Source organism: Hoplias malabaricus, chromosome 3, assembly GCF_029633855.1.
Source record: "Hoplias malabaricus isolate fHopMal1 chromosome 3, fHopMal1.hap1, whole genome shotgun sequence".
NCBI classification, from domain to species: domain Eukaryota; kingdom Metazoa; phylum Chordata; class Actinopteri; order Characiformes; family Erythrinidae; genus Hoplias; species Hoplias malabaricus.
Genome location: NC_089802.1, coordinates 62075363 through 62098012, shown reverse-complemented (window position 1 = coordinate 62098012; position 22650 = coordinate 62075363). Strand labels below are relative to the sequence as shown.

Genomic DNA, 22650 nt, shown 5'->3' with positions numbered 1-22650 from the left:
ATTTAAAATAGTACAGCAGTTATACAGTTTTTACAAAATACATGGATGGATTCTGCCTTGTCGCTGTTAAGAAAGGCTCCCCCCAGGCCTCACTTCAATTTCAGAATGTTGGCAACCCTAGTTCTATATAATCAGTCAAATTATATGTACTGTAATGTCATGATGAGGTACAATAAAGCTGCATTTCCACCAGGTCTGTACAAGACAATTAAACCCTCTACAACACAGTATGAGACGCTTACTTTATGAGACACTCTTTTATAAAACACATCTGTGAAACATGAAGTGAATTTAGAGAGAAATTTTGTATCTTATATCTCTGCCTTTTCCAAAGTTTCTTGAATCATTGAAGTGGTTTATTGTTTTAACAAGTTGAATTTAATTAATGTTCACAAAGTTCACAAATACAGCTTTTGTATCTAATTGAAAACCAGTGAAATTCACTCTCAGCTCTAAGACTCAAACCACTAATAAAGAAGCAGACATTAGATGCAGTATATTTTTGGCTAATCACAAACATTTTATTGATTTCATTCCAATCAAATTAAACTTGTGTGTTGCAGGAGGACTTGCTATGGTGTATGCTACAGGGAATGTAAGTGTTTGAGACACTGATTTGTAAAAGGCACTTGGAAAGCATGGAGTGTGACTGTGTGAATGTAGAGTGTGTACTGTGAATCACTCTAGTAAAGTCTGCTCTCAGGATCAGACATGTGTCTTGGCATTCAGCTGCAGATGTTATAAAGCTGTATGGGCCTAATGCAGCATCTCAACCTTCTCACCACACACAGAGCCCCTACCAGCACCACTTTTGAGAAAACCACCCTGACAAGTAAAAGTAACAAAGCCTACCTTTATGCATATCTCATCCTAGATTTCCCAAGGCAGCTCATCAAAAAATGTGAAGATGTCATGCTCTTAGGATGAAGATGTGCAGTTCTAACTACCCCCATGTGACTCATAAGCTTTTATCTTTTCACAGACACAGCTAGAAATAACAAGACAGGAAAGTGAACAAAGGGGTCTAGAGGCCACCGGCTGCTCTTAGGAAGAGCGAGTGACTTAACAAGAATCTCTCCCTTTGGTCTGTCAGCAGAGGGTCTAACAGCAGGGATAAAAGAACGTGCCAGTGAGCAGAATGGAGAGGTTGACCATTCTGAAAAATAAAAAAAGTTTATTTTACTATTGCGACACAATACATGACAAGGTCAACTACTTTGGTGTTTTGATGTGTGATGGTCATGTGCCTCTATAAAAAATAATATCACCATGTCAAGCACAAATGGTGAAACATTACCATTAGAGTTGCAACGGTATTGGTATCGGCACCGATACTGGCACTTAAACACAGTATCGGTATCGGCTATAGAGAGCACCGATACCATAGGTGTGTGGAAATGGCCCACTACTCACTATTCCCTACATGCAGTACACAGGGCACTTTCGGGGACACACCCCATGTAGCAGATACTGATGCACATGCACGCCGCTAGATGCAGCTCAATTTAAAGATGGAGCAGATCCTAAACAGACTGGGTATTCCACACTACACAACTGTTTTTGTCGATTTTTCATGGAACCTGGAAATATATCACACGCACTACACGATCCCAAACTCCCCAACCAAACATGCAACTCGCGTTTCCTTAGAGACACAGATAAATACGGTTGTACAACTTGCTGCAGTTATTGTTTGTGCTACTATTTGTGTAGATCCACAAAGAAAAAAAAGTGTATAAATGTTTTTGGGTCATCATTTAAGCTGGAATGGAAAATTAGAATACAGTTGGAATAAAGGCTATAATAGTGTGTTGTGTGGCACAACATGTTCTCCTACAGGTAATACTCGTTATTTGGGGACCTGTGCATCCAGCACTATGTAATATATTGTAGTTTTTAATAGTTTTACTGTTTAATCCATCCTCCATTTTAGAGCTTCACTGCACGCGCCTGTGTTTACTTTCTGTGCTCTGTTCTCATGGGCAGTTGAAGGGACTCGTTCAGCCTTGAGTTGGTGGACAGTTTACACTACGCAACTACATCCAAATTCGGGTAAAAAAATATATATATATATCAAACGTTTGATATGCTGCAACTGGTCTGAAATGCAATTTCGAGGCACAGGTCAGAAGCAAATATCCTCATGACATTGTAAATAGCTGTTCAGTCAGGCTAGACTATGTCTTTTTTTTTTTTTTTTCATGGCTCTGAAACTTTAAATTTTTTTATATGCAGTTAATACAGAAATAAATTATGTTGATTCAAGCTTATTATATATTATTAGCAATACAGAACACTGCTTTAACAAAATTAAATCTGTAAGCATAGCAATATAAATATCTGGAGTTATGGGCATATGTCTAGTAGTTAAGATATAGAGTTGGTCTCGGTACTCTGTATCTGCAGATACTTGAACATGAAATATCAGTATCCGAAGGGAAAAAGTGGTATCAGTGCATCCCTAATTACCATAAACACTGAGTTTATGCATGCACTCTGTAATCCACTAACTGCACAAAATCATATTGTGTGTGTTTAATCTGGTAAATGTTTACATGCAATTGAGCAATCAGATAATGGGCAAACTCAGATTTTAAATCATCGCTGTCCAATGAAAAACATACATCTCCATTTTCATGGATTTCTAGTTTACTATGTCATTTGAACACAGCAGCTGTCCTTCACATTGTGTAAATTTCATGAAGAATGAACCAATATAAATGCTCCAAATTAAATTAATCTTTTACACTGACTTCCAATTAAGATAAGGGTTATTTTCCCCCTTTTCGAGTAAAATTTATTATTTTGGAGATGTTTTTCATTGGACAGCAATGACATTAATCCAGCTATAATTTGATCAGCCAATAATATCACAGGAAGATATGACATAAACTTCATGATGTGGCTTTTTGTAAGCATGGACCCACTTTTCCTGCAAATAAGTATCTTCTTTATTTTATGATTTCTAATATTACCCAGTTCTACCATTTTTCAAAGCTTTCTCTATACTGCAGCTGAGGTGTAAACAAGCATCGGTTCTTGGAACGCAGTGTATGTGTAAGTGGTACTTTCAGATCCAGAATGGTGAGAGTTCTTCAGAACATGTGTCAGAGAATGTTCTACACTCTGTCCGGTTAAATATGCGTGCATGCACACAGCGAGAAATCAGAAAGAAATTGGGGTGTGTGTTTACATGCATTAAACATAGACTTAATGTGAAATAGATTTTAATTTAGTGCATTAGAGCCATTCTTTTAAAGATTTTAATCATCATAACACTATCAAATAATTTGCTCTAGTCACCCGCCCCAGTTCAGTTGCTCCTAATAGCCTTCAACAGCTTTGCGTGCAAGACAGTCTTTTCATTGCCCAGCAGCTTCAAAGCAAATGGACTTCACGAGGCAGGTTTTGCATGCCTGCCTCCACCCCACTCTCTCTCTCTCTCTCTCCCCTTTTTGTGTTCTGGGCTCTGGGTATTAATAGAAACAGATGGCTTGTTGTCTCATTGATGTTGCATCTGGCCGTTAGTGAGCATGCTCTAGACGGACCTGCCGCTCCGCTCTCGTGCCGCTCAGCTTCCTGTCCCGCCATGCCTCGCCTGGCCTCAGCAGCCCTTCCGGAAAGCAAACATCCCACCCCTTCACTCTGCACCCCCCCCCACCCTTTTTTCCCTCTTTTCTTCGGCCGCTCTGCACATGTGCTATGGTAGCAAGAGAAGCTCCAGGACTTCAAACGCAAAGCTAAACTCTCTGATCTCACTCACCTGGCCTAAAAAGAGAGAAGTGGCAGAATGTGTGTATGGACCACTTGGAGGAATATGCAGAGCGTAAGCTCTGATGTCTGGCAGTTCAGATGCCGACTCTGAGGAGATCAAACACTCAGCCCACGGCAGTCCACTTACTCATGCAATTGCTGACTGTAACTGGCAGCTCAAGAGGCCAACTAGAGGCAAAGTTGGGGGGGATAGAAATGGAGATGCTTTATATATTCTGGACCATCCTTGCATGTGCTTTTTTAGCATTTTTTTTCCAAGGCAATTAAGAAGTAGTTAGCTTTGCTACAGGTCAATGTGTTTAAAGAGTTTTACATTATTCCAACTTATCCCAGGGTGCTCAAAATGTTATCATGACATTTAGTTTCTATATTTATCAATCATATGACAACACTATTGCAGTATTACTATACAACATTAAAATATTTATTATCAGAACATTATATATATATATGTGTGTGTGTGTGTGTGTGTGTGTGCATAGTACAGAAATTACTCAAATCTACAAGGAAAGATTTTACTTGAAATATGTCAATTATTTTGATTACCCTCCACAGATAATGAAAACTCAGTTCTAACTAGGGATGTGCCAGTATCGTATTGTTCCCAATAATATCATTATTAATTGTAACACAGTAAAAAATAAATAAATAAATAAAATCATGATATTCTCACTTGTTTATGCTGTATGTCCATAAGTGTCATGTAGGCATAGGAGCAGTATGATGGAAAGTAACTCTGTGGTGGAAAAATATAAATATGACATATAGTTTAAATATAGTTAAAGTAAGTATATTTTGGCAAAAGAATTAATATAAAAATTGTTTCTGTTTGTCATTGTGCCAAGAACATTGTTATCACAAAAATACCCGCCCACCCCTAGTTCTCACGTAATTTTCTTACCATCAAATATATGTTGTCATGAAAATATTCTTAGGGATTTACCACTTTTTAAGAATTTAAAGAAATAAAAAAAACATAAACTGGGAACTAAGCGGAACTATAAACGTATTGCACTAAATCCATCAGAAGGCTTGTAACAGTGGGAAAACTAGAATACTGGTTGCAGTACATTTATAGAAAGCTTGCTGCCAAGTGAAGCTGCCTGATCTATGGTGTTAGATCCAATTCAAAAATCGGGAGCAGGATAAACAACTTTGTGTGGTTGGGTGGGGGGTGGGGTAGCAATGCTCTTGCAAATAGGTAAAACATTTTGCAGAAAATTCAACCTCACACGAGGAAATTATTATACTTGTCTTTGTGTGCCAAGCTAATTGCCCTCAGCTTCACCCTGTGCCTGAAACAAGTTTTTGTGCCTGAGGTTGCCATACCTGATCATGTAGCACACCATCGCATGTTTATGTTAACCCAAATATACTCATTGTGCTTCAATTCAGAAGTGTTCAATAGTGATTCCTCATTCCAAAGAACACTATTCCACTCCTCTACACTCCAGCAATTAAGAGTTTTACGCTACTTTAGCTGATCACAGGCATTGTGCATGATGACCTTTGGCTTGTGTGCTGGAGCACACCATTATATTGCTAATGTTTTCTTTTGTGCTTGACTTTATGTAGGCCTTGAATGGCTGTTGAAGCAATCAGTGTGCCTTTGTGACCTTTTGAGGTTGGGACAGGGGGACGGGGACGAGACTACCTTAGTGTGTGATTTGCAAATTTCTTGCATATGAAAGCTGTTTATGATGTTGACCATTGTTTACCATCTTTTGATCTTTAATTATATTTTTTAATTTGAATTACTGCATTGATAACCTTCTGAAAATATAAATGTGTGGCCTCTAAATTTGCCTAGTACTGCATGTATAAGTATGCATGTATCTTCCTCCAAATGAGCAAAGAATTGGATGTGCACCATTTAGTAAATTCTGATTCTGAAAAGAACATGTGTTTGCCTGCCTTTGTGCCCACACACACTCACACATACACACACAAAAATGTTTGCAGCACAAGCAGAAAGACGATGACATTGGCCCATGTGTGACCCACTCCTCCTCTCGTTCAACCGTTAACCTCCCAGACACGTGAGGAAAGGCGGGATGTAGCCATGCGTTTATGCCTCCTCTCTGTCTCCCACGGTGTCTCGCTCTTTCTCACCCTTGCCGGTGACATGATAGAGACTAGCAGGCTGTGACTCAGAGGCTAATCATGCTAGCTTCAGACAGTGAATAAAGCGACTTCTGCCCAGCCCCTCTACCTGACGCCTCAGGGTTTTTTGTGCACAAATCTATCAACTTTCTTTCAAGTATCTCCTGTAAATATCACTCGTGTCTAAGCTACTCATCTCTGGAATTACTCATAAAGTCAGCTTGCTGCATTTTTTGATATGTGTGATAATGGCAGTGGCTGCCTGTCCAAAGTGTTGCAGTCTGCTTGCCTGTAATTCCTTATGTCTTTTTTGAATTCAAAGCCCATAAAAATGTACAGCATTAGATGTTTGAAGCAGTAAAGATGAACAAGTAAAATACAATGCATTAAATACATAAAATAGTAGTACTGCAGCTAATGATAGTGATAAGTCTAACTAATGTGGTGATAATAAGAGCATTGTAATGCAATGTCATTTCTTTCATTTTTTTTTCATATCCTTCTCCAACCTTCCTTTTCTCCACTCCCTTTCACCCACCCCCCCATCCCTCTTCCTGTGTGAGAGAGGCCATCTCGTCTCCTCCCCATGGCTCTGTACATTCTGTCTGTCTGATAACATCAGGCTGTGTGAGATTAACTCTCATGAGGGTGCACTTACACTCACCCCGTTTGCCACACACTCTGTGGCCTTGCCGTTTTCAGGCTGCCATATCTCTCATCCAGCAAGCTGTAGTTTGTCACCCTGCTGATAGCACAGTCCTCATTGTCCTCCCAGCACATCGTACGTCCTGAACAACCCCATTGTGTTTTCACACCACAAGACGCTGATTTCAGGTCCCGTCAACCTTGTTGCTAAGCGTTTTTCTGGTTTTGCACAAAGGAATCTACAAGTGTTTGTTATTTTTATGGATGGTAGGTTTCTGTGACGAGAGAAAAAATAAATTCTCATAAAAAGGAACAACAGGAACATTTTACTGAAGAGCAGCTTTGTAAGGCTACACGACTTCTGTGTAAGCCTTTAATGACAACTCTCACAAACCTACATAAACATTTCTTAAGGCATATTTCAACAAGGTTTAGTGTCAAAAAGCTGCTTGTGTCAGTTTGGATGTTGATTTCATTTTAGCAAGTGTTTTAACAACTAACACTTGGGGATCCTTTATAAATATCTGTATAAGAACAGATTGCCAAATAAACTATAACACTGTAATGTTGATAAGATGCACGCGGTATATAATTTCTAGTCATTTGTAGTAAAACATATGTTTGAAAATGTGATGCCTGCAAGACCTACATGCATTAGCACAGATGTTAGAACATTATGATGTATTGTAATTCTAAAATGTGCGTTTAAAATCGTAAAATGCATTGCACACGCCAGGACCTGAAGGGAGCAATATTATTGTTTTGGACCATAAAAGAAGAAATTGTTTATGGTGCTGATGAAAATGTATAATACATCAGTTGACCCTAGAAAAAGCATTAGCAAGATTTAGCACTGAATCTCAGAGCTGCTCCGTAAAGCAGTTTTTCACTGGAATGGGCAACTGTTATGGTCTGGAAATTTCAAGTGAGACAGAGTTATCTGACCTCTCTGTGTCCTGCACCTACCAGCCCAAATGTTGGAAACTCAGCTGTGTACATACTGCTGTGTGTGTCCCGTTAAGCCCAGTGCTTCCTGGCACAGCCTATGAATGTGTTTAGTGTTGTTATGAATGGTGCAGTGTGACGTGTGGACATTAAGTCCTAAATGTCTGTACAAAGGTCAGTTTTGGATAATAGCGCTGAGTTGTTTGTGAACATAGAGCACACGACCAAATTGCTTGCTGTGTTTTGGAGCAGTGCTCCATTCAAACGTGCAGAATTTGAGGCAAAAAATGTAACGTTTAAGGCTGAAGGTCTTTTTTCCAGGTGCATCTGCAGGCATGGTGGTCCGTGTGGCTTTTTCTGCAGAAGAATGCTGTTATTCCTGGACATTAACATCAGAGGCATGTGGGACCAGTGGAATTTGGGCAGTTCCTGGAAGGGAGCCAACCCAAGGGAGATGGAGAAGGGTGTAGGGTCATGGCAGTTGAAGCTTGCAGACACTATAATGGGTGGCCTACATTTGAGTCAATTCAAGTGATAAATTCTGCTATTCTAAGCAAAATGAAAGTTGAATGTCTTTCACATCTCTTTTGTATTCACTAAACTTTTATTCCAGGGAAATCAGATGGAACCTTAGTGTTCTAACTAGACAGAAAACAAATATTTTTATATGTGCGCATATATTTATAGTTTTAGTGTGTCTAATAGTAAATGGTTAGTTTAAATAGGTGGTTTTGTTTTTGTTTTTTTAAGCACATATTAATTGACATGTCGCTAGAATACTTATTGTACTGGGGCGCACACAGATTTTAGAGGGGCCCAGCCGTTCAAGCATATGATCGCCATTCAGTCATACTGGCACATCTGTGCATATAGAAAAAACTGTTAAACACTAAATAGATTACTATAACACGGAGGATAATTGAAGAACAATATAACACTAAATATATTTTTTATTTATTGCATTAATTTTATGTGCAGTTCCTTTAACAAAAACTGTATAAGTCTCTTTACTACATTCATCCTCTGACATACATATGGGGTACAGTGAGAGAATTTTGTTACTAAACTTCTGCAGCACCTAATTTAATAAAAAAATTTGTGGAATTGAACGATTCATAAACAGCAATCTTTAGAAAGGACATGTTCATGAGTGTCATGTTGGGTGGTGTAGCATTATCTGTGGGCATGGAAAGGACTGTTTGCTTTAGTGGTGTAATATGTATTTTTGGTAGTTGATATGGTAAAGTGGCTGTAACCCAAACATGAGAAATAATTACCTTGATTGTTGCGTGCCTAGCTTTGTTTATACTTTTTATGAATGTTCAATACATCTAGCAAAAAACTGAAGCAAACTGGCTCCAACTAAAAGCATTAGTTGGATCAGGCTTTTTATAAGGTGCTGGGGCATTATGGGAAATGTAGTGAATTAGTATGACATGCCCTGTTGTTCTGCTCATATCCAGGATCAAAGTGACTTTTTACCACTGTGATTTTAGTGGTGCACAAAAACATTTTACAACAATCTTTACAAAGATTGTGGCCCAGTACACACAACAAAAATACTAGCTTTGAACTTTTTTCTTCATTTGGTATTACCATCATTGTTGGTAATAATAAAACACTCTTTTTATATTTAAACACTATATTTTATACCTGTATATTTCACCAGTATTTACCTGTAGAATAAACTGTGATACACTAGCACCAAGGTCTGCCCCAAGTTGATCTGGCTTCTACCCATAGGTGCTTTTGTTCATTCTCTGCTCTTCTATGTTTGTTTATAGGCTTTAGCATGAGTCATATGTTTTTGCCCTTTTTTTCATCTTTGCCTCTCTTTCTGTACATCAAAGAGTCAAAAATCTCTCCATAAAGATATGAAAATGATTCACTGCCTTGCCTTTCTCTTTCTTCTCTCTTTCTCTTCTTCATTGTCTGCTGTACCCACCTGCCCCTCAAACCGACTATGCATTTGATTCATGTTGAAGGTTGAATCCAAGGATAAAGAGGCATGTAAGCAGGCAGCGTCTGTTCAGGGGACTCGAGAGAGCCTAAACCTCCAGGCAGTCTCTAAAGCTGTAATTACATCAGAAAGAGACTCGAGTGCCTGCTGCCTTTGCACAGTGTCATCTGAGGACACTATGCACTGTAGCTCTAGGAAATACAAAGATCACTCTACTAGACGCTTCACTGCTGCTGCATTGACCCATGCATATGTGGACTTACCAAGTGCTGCACTACACATGGCTGAAGAGTACATGAAAAATACAGGTCTGCTTGAGGATAAGGGCATAGACTACACTGCACTTGTAATTTTAGAGTCAGATCCCAATGCAGTACACAAAGCAGGACACAGCAGTGAAATCACATTTGCAATGTGCATACATGCAGGTATGTAATCAGCTTTGATAACAAACACACCTGATAGTGTGATATGGTGGGAAAAGTGTGCTGAATTAGAAGGGGTATTCTTTTTTTCCTTTGATGCAGTAACAACCTCTACTCTTCTGGAAAGGCTTTACACTACAAATTGGAAAATTGCTCTTAGGATCTGGTTGAAGTCAAGTGCTAATGTTGGGTGATGGATTTAGTTCTGAAACAGAAATGCCATGCCTTGTCATCTTAAGCCTTAATGTGACACAAATCTGATCTTTTCAGGGCTGTGTGGACATGTCAAATCAGATTTGAGTCTCTAGCATGCAACATGAACATGAACAGCCAGATCGGACTTCATGCTTCTTTTGCCTGTGTCCAAGGCGCAAGGCGCAACACACCCTGGAGGGGGCGCCAGTTCTTCACAGGGCGACACACATGCACACATTTACTCTCACACTTGCAGACACTTTTTGAGTTGACAATCCACATACCAACGTGTGTTTTTGGACCGTGGGAAGAAACCGGAGCACCCCAAGGAAAACCACACGGACACGGGGAGAACACACCAAAATCCTCACAGACAGTCACCTGGAGCAGGACTCGAACCCACAACCTCCAGGTCCTTGAAGCTGTGTGACTGCAACACTACCTGCTGCACCACCGTGCCACCCAGCAATTTAAATGCTTTTTAAGTTTATTTTTTATTATGTATTTATTTATTTTTGTGCTTTCTCATCATAATAATGCACAGTTGGTGAACTGCTTGCTTCCTCCCAGGCAAAAGTAGAGCTAGATTCCCTATCAGTGGCTCCCACCAAGGTTGTAAGAAACCTGGGTGTCATGGTTAATGACCAGCTGACCTTCGCAGATCACGTTACCGCTGTAGCTCGATCGCGCCGCTTCTCCCTATTCAACATAAGGAAGATTAGGCCATACCTAACTCAACATGCAACACAGCTCCTTGTTTAGACGTTAGTAATCTCCCGTCTTGACTATTGCAATGCCCTTCTGACAGGTCTTCCGGCCTGTGCTGTGAGACCGCTACAGATGATCCAGAATGCTGTAGCACGCCTGCTTTTCAACCAGCCTAAAAGCACATGTCACACCCCTATTAGCTGAGCTGCATTGGCTACCCTTAGCTGCTTGCATCAAATTTAAATCACTAATGATGGCCTTCAGAGTATTCACTGGCTCTGCTCCCATCTACCTCAATAGACTCTTTAAAACCATATGTTAGCGCCCGCCCTCTCTGTTCCTCAAAGGAGCGGCTACTAACACAACCAACCCCCCGTACAGGTCAGTCGAGTCTATTCTCATCTCTGGTACCACACTGGTGGAACGAGCTTCCAAGCACTATCAGAGCAACAGAAACCCTCTCCGCATTCAAGAAATCCTTGAAAACCCAGCTCTTCCGAGAGTATCTCTTGCACTGAAAGTCTTTCTTTAATGCACTTATTACTTCCGGGCCGGTAGCACATAAATTGTGCTGTAGTTTGAATGTTAGATCCTCTTTTGTAAGTCGCTTTGGATAAAAGCGTCTGCCAATTGCATAAATGTAAATGTAAAATGCGATGCACATATGAGCTAACGTCTGTTTTTGCAGCTTCACAAATCTGTTGATTTGTTGTTGAAGGACGCGACATGCATAAACGTATCAATGCATGCATACATGCTGTTTCAGACACAGATTCGTTCACATCAAAGACTGATATCGGCCACTTACATTTATGAATATGAACTGTCAAAACAGCAAATCTGAAGCCTTAAACATATTTGATGATTTTCCGTCACTCCAGAGAAGATGGAAAGACAACATTGTTCTGAGGGGCTTTACACACCTCTTGCCGACACTTGACTTTTGTATATTGGCAGCCTCAGGTTCATGGATGACAGCTGCAGATAATCGCACACTTCTAAAAGTGTGCTGCGATATACATGCTGTGTTTTCACAGTTGAACACCTGTGTCAGCAATGGGTGCGTGTGGAAAATATATCATGTGTGAGTCTACATACTGTCATTAATATGTATAAATATCAGTCTAAAATATATTTAGTTGGTGTAAATGTAGCATTCACTAAGCAGTTCTCTCTGCTGGTGCTTTGTCTCTGATTTTGGCTTCTGTGGTGTGTGTGTGGTGAGTTTCCTGCTCTTACTAACTCCCTCTTCTTCCTGTTCCCCCTCTATTTTTACACTGAAACACATCTTTTAATCATTTAATACTGTCCAGGGCTGGAGAAGAAAGGGATATAACTTCCTGCATGGAGAGAGAGGGAAGAGAAATGAGTGAGTGAGTGGGTTAATGAAACGGATGTGGGCATCTGGCAGGTTCTCTGAGCGCGCCGGCTCTGGCAGTTACTCATGCTGTCACGCTGCTTCCGTCTCAGTACATATGAGCGTCCAGGCAGTCGAGCGGTGAGGAAGTGGAGACGAATTGACCTTGCAGAGAGGGTTGGAGGGGGGCCTCTGAGTGAAGTTGCAGAAGAGAGGGGATAACTAATGCTGTCGCACTGGCCTGCACTTGCTAGGTGGCTACACTCGTGACCTTTACAGTAGTTGCATTATTAATGATTCAGTAAGAATTTAAAGATCAGTCCTTGTTTACAACTTCCACTTCAACTTATCCCAAAGGTGATGCACAAATGAATCTGCTCCAGGCTAGTCCATTTTATTGCGTTTTTGGGGATTACACATTCTGTGTTTGCACAGTTTGAACATCTGTGTTAAAGGCTGTACCTTTAAAGGAACAATATGTAATATTTTTACCTTAAAATTACTGCTTCAAAGTTATTGTGATGCTTCACTGAGCTGTAATAGACAGAATAGAGCTACTTTTGTTATTACGCTGTGTTCAGCACTGCAGAAATTACACTATGTGACTCTATGTGACTTTTGAAGGAGGGTAGAATACCCCCCCCCCACTGATTGATTTCAGTACTAGTGTCCTTTTTAAATGAACTGCATTAAGATACTGTAGGTAAGATTCATATTTTTATTCTTGGGGCTACACTCTATAGTTGCAGAGTAGGAGTTTGTGATATCCGATTGCAAAGGATAAGGTTATGTCCACGATGCACCATCACAGGGAGATTGCTGAATCGTGCTGCATTCAGTCCGCTACAGTTTTAGGTTCATATAAGCTCATAAGTTCATATTGTGATCGTGATCGTGATCTACAAAAAAAAATCTTGATAATGTATTTTTGACATATCGCCCACCCCATTGCAGAGTGTATTTCACTTTTACAGCATTGTCTTGAAATCAAGAGGGAGGCAGGAGGAAGTGGTTTCTACCCTCCTCCAAATGTTCATAGTGCAGTTTCTGCAGTGTTGAGCCTGGAGTAGCAAAAACAAAGGTTCTACTCTTCATATTACAGGTCAGTGGAGCATCACAATGATTTTTAAAGCTTTTATTTTAAGGTAAAAATGCTACCTTGTGTTTCTTTAACTAATTACAATCTAGGCTAATATTGTACACAGAGCATGATTGTTAACGCAGTCAGCTTCAAATATCAACTTCCAAATCCCTGTGCTGTTCTGTTGTTGGTACTGCATTTGCCTCATGCTGCTTTATAGCTGTTTTATGGGGACCAGTGCTGGCATTATGCTTGCCATATTCAGCCCCCTGGCTACTTTGCATTGGCCCTGTTTTTGCCTTGTGCTGCCAAATGCTGCCCTATGTTGGCACTTTGCATGCCCTTTGCAGCCCAGTGACGCCCTGTGTTTCTTTATGCTGCTTTATGGCCGTTAACATGCTGAGAAAAACAAGCATCTACTATAGCTGATCAAACCAAACAAAATCCATGCTCTTTATATTTGCTGAATGCATGTGTCCTTCTGCGTACCTGATTTCATTAATTATGTTTTAAAGACCTCAGATTCAGCACAAACTCTGCCTTTGCCTGGACACTATCATCATCTTTATTTCAGCTGTGTTCGTCACAGTGTGTTGACAATGTGAGAACAATGGGCTTCTGTGTCTGTTCCCTGAACTAGTTGCACAATCTACTAGACACATACCCTTAACATTTGATTAGCTAAATATAATCTTGAATTCACTGCAACAGTTGTGATGTCAACAGATATCTTTTCAGAATGCTGTGTAAAGTTTGCATTGCCAGCACTTCCAGAAATTAGAGTTGATGACGTCATGCATTTCTTTTTTTTTTTATTTTTTTTTTTTTTTTTTTTTTTTTTTTAACTGCTAGTTCCATGTAATTTTTCTTCTTCAGCTTCTGTTCTGAAGAAATGGCTTTGGTTGTGTTAGCGCAGGAATTAAAGCCAACTGCACAGAGGGCTTCTGCCATTTTATAGTTACCTATTGCTTTTGTGCTGTGCTCTGAAATAAGAGTCATTGTTAAAGATTGTCCTATATGATTTAGACATTGCTCGATAATATCTTCATTCGTCAAAACATCAAAAGACATTCTCATCTAGCCTAAAACTGATAGATAAAGATGCAAAGATCCTGCAAGACTGCATGACACCAGAAGCAGCGTGACACAGCATATCATTGCAGCGAAGCAGAACATTCTTGGAATGTTAAAGCTTTTCCACCAGTTGAATTATGAAAAGTATTTTGTACACGAGTGACAGGATTAACAGGAATGGCAGTATGATCAACAGGTGTTTGCTGTAGATATGCAATTAGTCAATTATATTATACATCTTGTAATCACATTAAGTTAAACAGGTAAGTGCACTTGTGTATTTTCAAACAGTTACAGATAATGAATGAATGAAATTGTTGTAGCATAATTACACATGGTTCTTTGTCATTGACTCGTCACTAGAATTGTATTCAGTTGTTTGGTGTCCTAATGGCATGTAGCTACATTTAAATATCTTTAATTATTATTTATTTAGTTTTTTACAATTGCAAGATACGTTCCTTGTTATTCACATGATGTTTGAAAAGGGAAGTATAAAACAGCTATTGCACTGTGAGCAGGCAGAATAAATGGCCATTCTGGTCCTACAAGTGCAGAAGTATTGTTGTTACTATTTCTGGTCTAAAATGAGATTAACTGAGCTCTGAGGAAAAAAGAAAGAGGAAGAAAAAAAACCAAACCCAGCTCCACTGTCGGTATGCCACCATTGTGATTATCATTAAATATGTAGGTGGAGAAGTGTTCTAAATATTTCTGTGATAACCATTTTGCAGAGGAAATATACCATCATAATGATTGTCAAACAGGGGTTGTGTAGCCGTATACCACTTGAAGTGCACACAGCATTGTCAGGGCACATCGTATCCTGCAGGCCAGTGTGTGTGTGTTTGTGTGTCCAATGTGTGGGGCCCCCTCTTAACCCCTCAGAGAGCGTGTGTCCGGTGTTACAGCTCCAGATTAATCAGACAGGAGGATTTATGAGGCCATCCAATCAGCTTTATCTCTGTTCCCCCACTGCTCCCTGCTCTTTCAGCTGCCTGTTCGTTTCAGGGCGTTTCTTTCTGCAGAGATAGAAATGTGGTGCCAGAAAAAGAGAAAGAGAGTGTGCAGGGGCTGCTCATGCTTTTCTTTTGAAACTTTGATAACAGCGTGCCCTGTTTCTGAGGAAGTGGGATAACAGCACATGTTGTGCTTTAGAGACATGTCTGAACATCTAGAGTTAGTTCAGTTCACACTGCCTTCTGTCACCACGTGATACTGAAAGTAACACTGTTTTTTGTGTTACATGATTTACAGCAGGGCTGCATAAGATATTGTTTGGTTATTATTATTATTATTATTTTATCATTATGTTTGAATTTGCAGTTCTGTTATCACAAGATGTGTTGTGCAAAGTCTGACCCATCACTATGTGTTTACTGGAACCTCATGACCAGTGACCAGTTCGGACTGTGTACTGATGTCCAGATGAGTTATAATTAAGATCAAAATAATGCAGGACAATTTTGAACCATGTCATTTTATTGATTCACCAGTGTGTTTAGAAATGTTGCAAAGACCATTACAAAAAATATATATAATTGCAGTACTTTTACTTTAAACAGAAAGAAGACACTAGGCCAGTTCAAAACCCCTTGCAGGGCCCTTGCTAAAGCCCAGTACCTCCCATCCAACAGCTGCGGAAACAAGGGGGCCCCCAGCCTCTGCAGAAAACATGCTACCTCGTGGTTTGTGTGTGTGTGTGTGGGGGGGGGGGGGGTATGGGCGTATGTGAGTAAGCAAATGTTTAATGTGTATAGTTTGGCCCTTACAATGTGATACTTTCATGTCTTTTCTGTGGTAGTTTTACATAATGATTTAGGCTAATGCTGTTTCCAGATGTCTGCACTGATGTGGGATGACTGGGTATCAGCGTTTTTCATAGTCACTGCTTTTCCTTTTGAAGTGGGCTCCACTTCAAACACCACGTCACTCATTTTAAAGCGTGTAACAAGTCTTTTGTAGTGTTTAACACCACTGTTGCTCACGGACATGCAGCCATCCTTGACAATATTTTTTTTTGCTTGTGTTTGCGATGCAGGTGTTTGAAGATTGTCCCCAAGAATGTCATCGAAGATGCAGAGCTCAAATAACATAGCGCAGGCACGGAAAATCGTACATCAGCTACGGGTAGAGGCCAGCATTGAGAGGATAAAGGTAAAGACTACACATTGTGAATACAATGATATTAAAATTGCACAAGGATAGTTCCTGGAATGGATAACTCAAAGTGCAGTCAGTAACTATCTCTCTCTCTCTCTCTCTCTCTCTCTCTCTCTCTCTCTCTCTCTCTCTCTCTGTACATCTTTGTCTGTCCCTCTCTCTGTTAACACATCAATCTCTCTGGATGTCTATCTATCTATCCATCTACCTGCAGGTTTCTAAAGCATCAGCGGACCTCATGAATTACTGTAGTGAACATGCCAAGTACGATCCACTCCTGAATGGAATTCCAACCTCAGAAAATCCATTTAAGGACAAGAAGCCCTGCACCATATTGTAGTGGGAAGCCCCCTAAACATGTGCTCTTTAATGCCTCCTTTTTTACAGAGAGAATATTTTACCTTGAAGCATTCATACACTAGTCGCCTTAAAAAAGAAAAAAAGAAAAAAAAAATCAGCTAACACTCATCTTCACTGTCCCTTTAAATTCTCATAAACCAGGACATAACTCTCCTTTTCTGTTCTACAAAATCAGAACCAAACCCTCTGTTTGGGATGCAAAGGTGAAACGAACTATATAAAATTTTTTTCATTTCCTCCCCATTTATTCTAAGCACTGGAGAGCTGCTTGCAGTGATTGTGTTATCTTATGTGGTCTACACCCACCTCATCTGCAAATAAAGGCTGAGGCCTCAATAGGGAAGATCTCAGACAGGTGCTCCTCTCATCAAGCCCCAATGACTCCCTTTGATCATCTCACTCTCTTAATGTCTTTTTAACTCCACTATGATAGGTGGGGGTAGATAAGCTCAGCAGTAGTACTTTGGCCTATTGTGATGATACTGTTAACAGGATCTGTAGATTCAGTTAGCCATGGAGAGTGCAGGGGTGAGAGAGTGTAAATTACAAATGGTTCCCTACTCCTTATGTTCTTGGGCATCTGAACATGGATGAAATGCTTTATTGTGGTTATATTTATCAAAATATGAAACGTCACAGTATACCATATTGAGATTATATTCCTATTGTGGTACATTAACGGTAAATCTATGATGGAACATGGGTAAAGACTGATCTGATATAATGGAATTTCCATGATTACATGATAGATACCTTAGCGAAATATTATTAGAATCTTCTTTGGAATTGTGGTTAGTCAAAGTGCATCAATCTTGAAATAAAAATACAGAGACTGGTTAGTGAGCTCATCTGCATATTGCACCCACTTGCAGGTTTAGTATCGCTAAAGCCAACGCGGATATTAATTGCTAGGGCTGGTTAGAACTGGCCCTAAATATCCGGATGTTCATTAATTGGGTAGGTGTTAGGTTTTTAATTCAGATTAAAATTTTATTAGCTAGATGTAAACCCGTATTTAGGACCCACGCTAACTCCAGCCTGGAGCCTGGGATTTTAAAGTGAGTGTCACCAATTTTCTAAACTAAACCAAATGCAAGCAACCCCCACCCTATCTCCACCCGGATATTCACCAAAATTTACAGCTGAATCTCCGAAGCCCTAAAAATAGCATTCGGATCAGCCCTACTGATTACCATTCCACAAGTTTTAACATAATATTTTCACAATATTTTGAAAAAAAAAAAGGACAATCATGACAACCCAATGAAACTGGAGCAGCATGTTCTGCTCATATTTGCTGCTGACACCTAACATACTGCTTTGGGTTAAGTCCTTTGCCACCTTTGGCATACAAGCAGTGTAATTGCATTAGATGGAATAGTTAATAGACTACAGCTGATGTCACATTTCCACAATGCACAGCTATGTATTGTCACATACCTAGTGACAAACAAATGATACACTGTGCTATATAGTACTATATAGGGCATGAAACATTGGTCTTTTGCACCCTAGCAGCGCACTATATATCTTGCAGGAAACCGTTTGGTATGTTGCCAGAGAATTTGAATGGTCCTGTTGCTCAGCGAAGGGGAAGCAGGTGTCATTCAGTTGCGTCACTCTGACGTATTTCATCCTCATCAGCACCAGCACTCCCTCCTTAACTCAACGTGTCTGAACAATGGAGGGCTTTGCTTGGGTCGGCAAAAGGTCAATTCCTCTGTCAGAGCACTAAACCAGCCATACCCTTTCTTTCTAATGCTTTTTCCCCTCCTCTTTAGCATGCTACATCAAGCTAGCACTGAATTAGTGAGCATGCCAAACAACACACATCAGCTTTTCCACAGTGGCATCAAGTCCTAGAGATCCTAACTCTGATAAACAATCTCTGACTGACTTTGACAATGTTTTTAGGAGAAAATTCACTGCATCGCAAAATCACAAACTGCACTATGATCATTTGAAAATAAAGTATTGTTTTTTGTATTGAACAAAACACACATGTAACAATGTACATGATTTACAATTTTGATTTCATTTTTAAGTCTTTAATGTCATATTTGCCAGATTTGTTTCACTGCAAAGTAGCATAATCTTGTGCAAACTAATGTTCTCATCAAGCTATAAAAAACTAAGCTGCAGCCACCTGATAGTGGTTTCCAAAAATTACAGTAAATGAAAGACCCTCCAAAATGTGCAACAGGTGTATTGGTGATACAGTTGGAAATATCTCTAAAATTTGCACTTGTACTGAATGTTGCACTCATGACTCTTTTTTATTTTTTGTCCAGTTAATTTTTGAAGAGCTTTCATTCCAAATTCTAAACAGAGATTAATCTCTGCATTCAGTGTTTTTTTTTTTCTACCCCTAGTTTTTAAGTAGAGTCCGTGAGACTGAATGTAAGATGATTAGCTCTTCTCTGCTGTTTTCAAGTGTTCAGTTCCAGCAACATTAACAGGACCTACCTGGATTATATTTCATAAGCCTTGCCAAAAAATCTTGTTTTGATACATGAACATGTATGACCCAAATTCCCTTGCCTGCTAAGTTATTGCCTTTGCCTTAGAGAATAAACCTTAGACTTCTTGTTGTTGCCCTGTTTATGGTAGATAAAGTAGCAATATATTTCCAGATCATGGTACAAGTAATATATTGTAACCCTTTAATGACTCTATGCCTTATATTCATGTTAAAGAATGCTTCTGATTTTTATTATTATTATTATTTTTTTTTATAATGCTATAGTACCTTCTGATTGACAAGAATTAATCTGTAACTTGTTTGTGCCATCCATTGTCTGATATGATCAGCAATAGAAAATCTTGTAGGGTCACTGCCAGTGCTTTTGCGCAGCTCTTCTTCTAACTCCATGCAGATGAATGACTTGCCACATGATAACGTACTCTAAATTATTGTGGTGACTGTTATTGTGAACTTTAACATTCCATGTTTACAACAACTTCAGGTTTTTATTTTCTTCCCCTATGCGCTCCATAATGCCATTTTTGTATGTGCATGTGATTATATGTATGTGTGGATTTTTTATTTTTATTTTTTTAAATACTGTTTTTAAAGAGCGCTTAAAGTTAGGGGTGCACTGATCATGAAATTTTTATGGCTGACTTCAGTTCAGATTTTTACATTTTTCAGCAGAGGTGGGGAACTGAAGCCTGGGGTCAGCACAATTAAGTGGTCTTCCTGCTTTAGCTCATTAACTAAGTCTGGTTATTTATGGATGAGTTGAATCAGATGGGCTTAAACAGGGGAAAAAAAAGACATTACCAAACTGCTGTGCTCCAGGACCAAAGTTATCTATTTCTTCTTTACAGTTAGTTTACAAGTGTTCATTGGCTGATTTAAAGACTTAAACATTTTATTTCCCCCTAAAAGGTACAATTATGTTTTAAGTCTAAAGTATGCACAAGCATTTAATGCAGCACCTTTTATGTATCGGGCTCCCACACTTAATAGAGGTATAAAAAAATAATCAAATTTTGAATTCACCATGTGTTTCTCTTGAAAGATTCTCAAAGAGTTAACATCATATTAAAAACCTGATTAAAGCCCTAACACTGTTAGCATTAGCACAGCAGTTTGATAAAGTACTTTTACATTTAACATTGCAATAATGTGCATGTTGACCCTAGTCTGACAAAAAATAATGAGATTAGATTTGTAAAAAAAAAAAAGGGGGGTGGTTTTGAAATAACTGGAATGGCCAAATTTGACTTTGTTTTGGACATTTGTTTTAGCATTTTTCTTTTTATGTACTCAATATTTCACTGTAGACATCAAAATGCACACAAACTTTTAATCCTTGGTAATGCCTCAACATTCTGAGGCCAAGAGGGCAGGGGAGTACAACTGGTCTTGTTTTTCTTCTTTCTCTCTGGCTCAGCACAATGTTAGCTGGCTACCATAACAGAACTGATTTAGTATTATGTAGAAAAGAAGCAGTGTATGGCTTCACGTGTCTCAGATAAAGAATATGCTAGCTTTCACCTTCCTGGCTTAGTAGCATTGTGTGATTAGTGGAGGAAAAAAGGAGTTGTTTTTTTAACCACATCATAGTGAATAAAAAATACCTCTGAATTGTGATGTGCCACGAGATTCTCACCCCTTTATAAATAAAGTCATGTAAATTAGGAACAAGTTCCAGCCATGGCCATTTCTGATCATGCACCTCTGCTTAATGTTTGCTCATTACACAGCTGGCAGACACAACCCACTGACCAGCCGAACCAGCTAAGGCCTTAATCCAGTATTTCTGCTTCACTTCTACTAAGCGCCTGGCCTTACACACTATTACACACTCAAGGGTTCGTCTACTGTGAACTAGCAGCCTGCAGTCCTGCTCACTGTGTCTAGCCACTTGCGTCTCTGCCACTGCTGTGGCCTTATACTGACCAAGCCTCAGGATGGATGTAGTGAAGCCTCTGGCATACGCCAATTGTTTAACCCATGCGATGCCAATAAATCTAGTGGTCATTACTTTAGTTACTTTGTTACGAAAACAATCACTCATCATTTTATAATAGGTTAAAAAAGCTTTTAGTAAATCTGGACCATGGTCCCAAATGCATTTAATGACCCTGACGACAGTATGTTGCAGCATAATCAAATTTGAGTATTTTAATCACTAAGCAGCCTTGCTTAACTTGCTGGATTCTGAGTGCCATTTTTAAAGTGACATTTTATAGTGTTTCCCTTAAGTGAGTATCTTATCCCTGGTGTTAGCGTGGCCTGTTGTGTATTAGACAGCATGTTTTATTTCTCTGTAATGTGGTCGTTTCTGAAAGTGATTTGCATTGGCCTTGTGATGACTTGCTTAATCTCTTAAGTCTTTTTCCCTTTTCTGTATCGTCTCCAGCGCTCATCTTTTTTGCCTTTGAAAGAAAACCATCGTTTTAATATGAAGTGCACTCATTGTCACCATTTTGTGTGGATTGTTCTTCTAGAAAGAAACTTACCTGTGAAAAAAATCCCCACCAGGGTTTGACTCCATATTCTGGTGTTGTAAATGTCTTTATTTTCCAGCTAAAGTCAAATATAATTTTATTCTCGACACTTCTGACTCAGCCTGATTTATTTTTGAGTACACATACCATATGAAAAGGTTTTGTTTTGCCATATTTACTATTTTGGAAAATAACCTTATAAGTGTAAATGACCAATTGCTAATCAAAATGAAGTTGAAATTCCACCAGTACTTTAAAAATGTCTAAACAAATATTATCATGTAAAAAATAATATTCAGAACTGATTAGCTTTGTGTGTTTAGAAATGCTGTGTTGTATAGAAACCTGCCAAGTCAGCTTTAATCACACTGTCAGAAAATTTGCCACTGTGGTGGTACCCTCGGGTACACATTTGTGCCTTTAGTTAGAGAACATAATTGTACCTTATTCTATTATAACTGTAGATTTTAAAATGGTGTTGATTTCATACGCCCTGTTTCATCTCCCGGACTTATATTTTTTTTATTTATTTGACACAGTTCTATAATAAAAACTTACCAATATTTACCTTTCCTTCTGGATAAGAGAATGCAACGTACCTTTAGGGAACACAACTGGACTTTTAAACACTGTTGTACTTTTAAAGGTACATTTACACTTTTAGTGACCAATATTGTACCTCTACTGTACCTTTATTTCTGAGAGTGCAGTGGTGGTAATAGGAACCAGACATCTCCAAATTATTACAGCTCCAGAAAGTTAAATCCATATGACTGATCAGATTTTCCCCTAAAACATATTTTCAAAATCCATTCATGGTATGTACTTGGTGTAGTAACTAAAAATATGAACAGTTATTTACAAAACTGTCAAAATAGACAGCTTTGATGGATCAACTTTA

General features: G+C 39.1%; 1 protein-coding gene across 2 annotated transcripts in view; it reads left to right on the top strand.

Annotated features, from left to right (window-relative positions):
* Window positions 1–21851, top strand: part of gng12b (guanine nucleotide binding protein (G protein), gamma 12b) — a 65012-nt gene extending 43161 nt beyond the window's left edge. For both annotated transcript variants that reach the window (XM_066664858.1, XM_066664859.1), the window contains 2 exons: window positions 16309–16424; window positions 16645–21851. In XM_066664858.1, coding sequence (XP_066520955.1) covers window positions 16332–16424; window positions 16645–16770 — 219 coding nt within the window. In that variant the 5' untranslated portion in view covers window positions 16309–16331 and the 3' untranslated portion in view covers window positions 16771–21851. The remainder of the gene's footprint in view (window positions 1–16308; window positions 16425–16644) is intronic.
* Window positions 21852–22650: the final 799 nt, after the last annotated feature.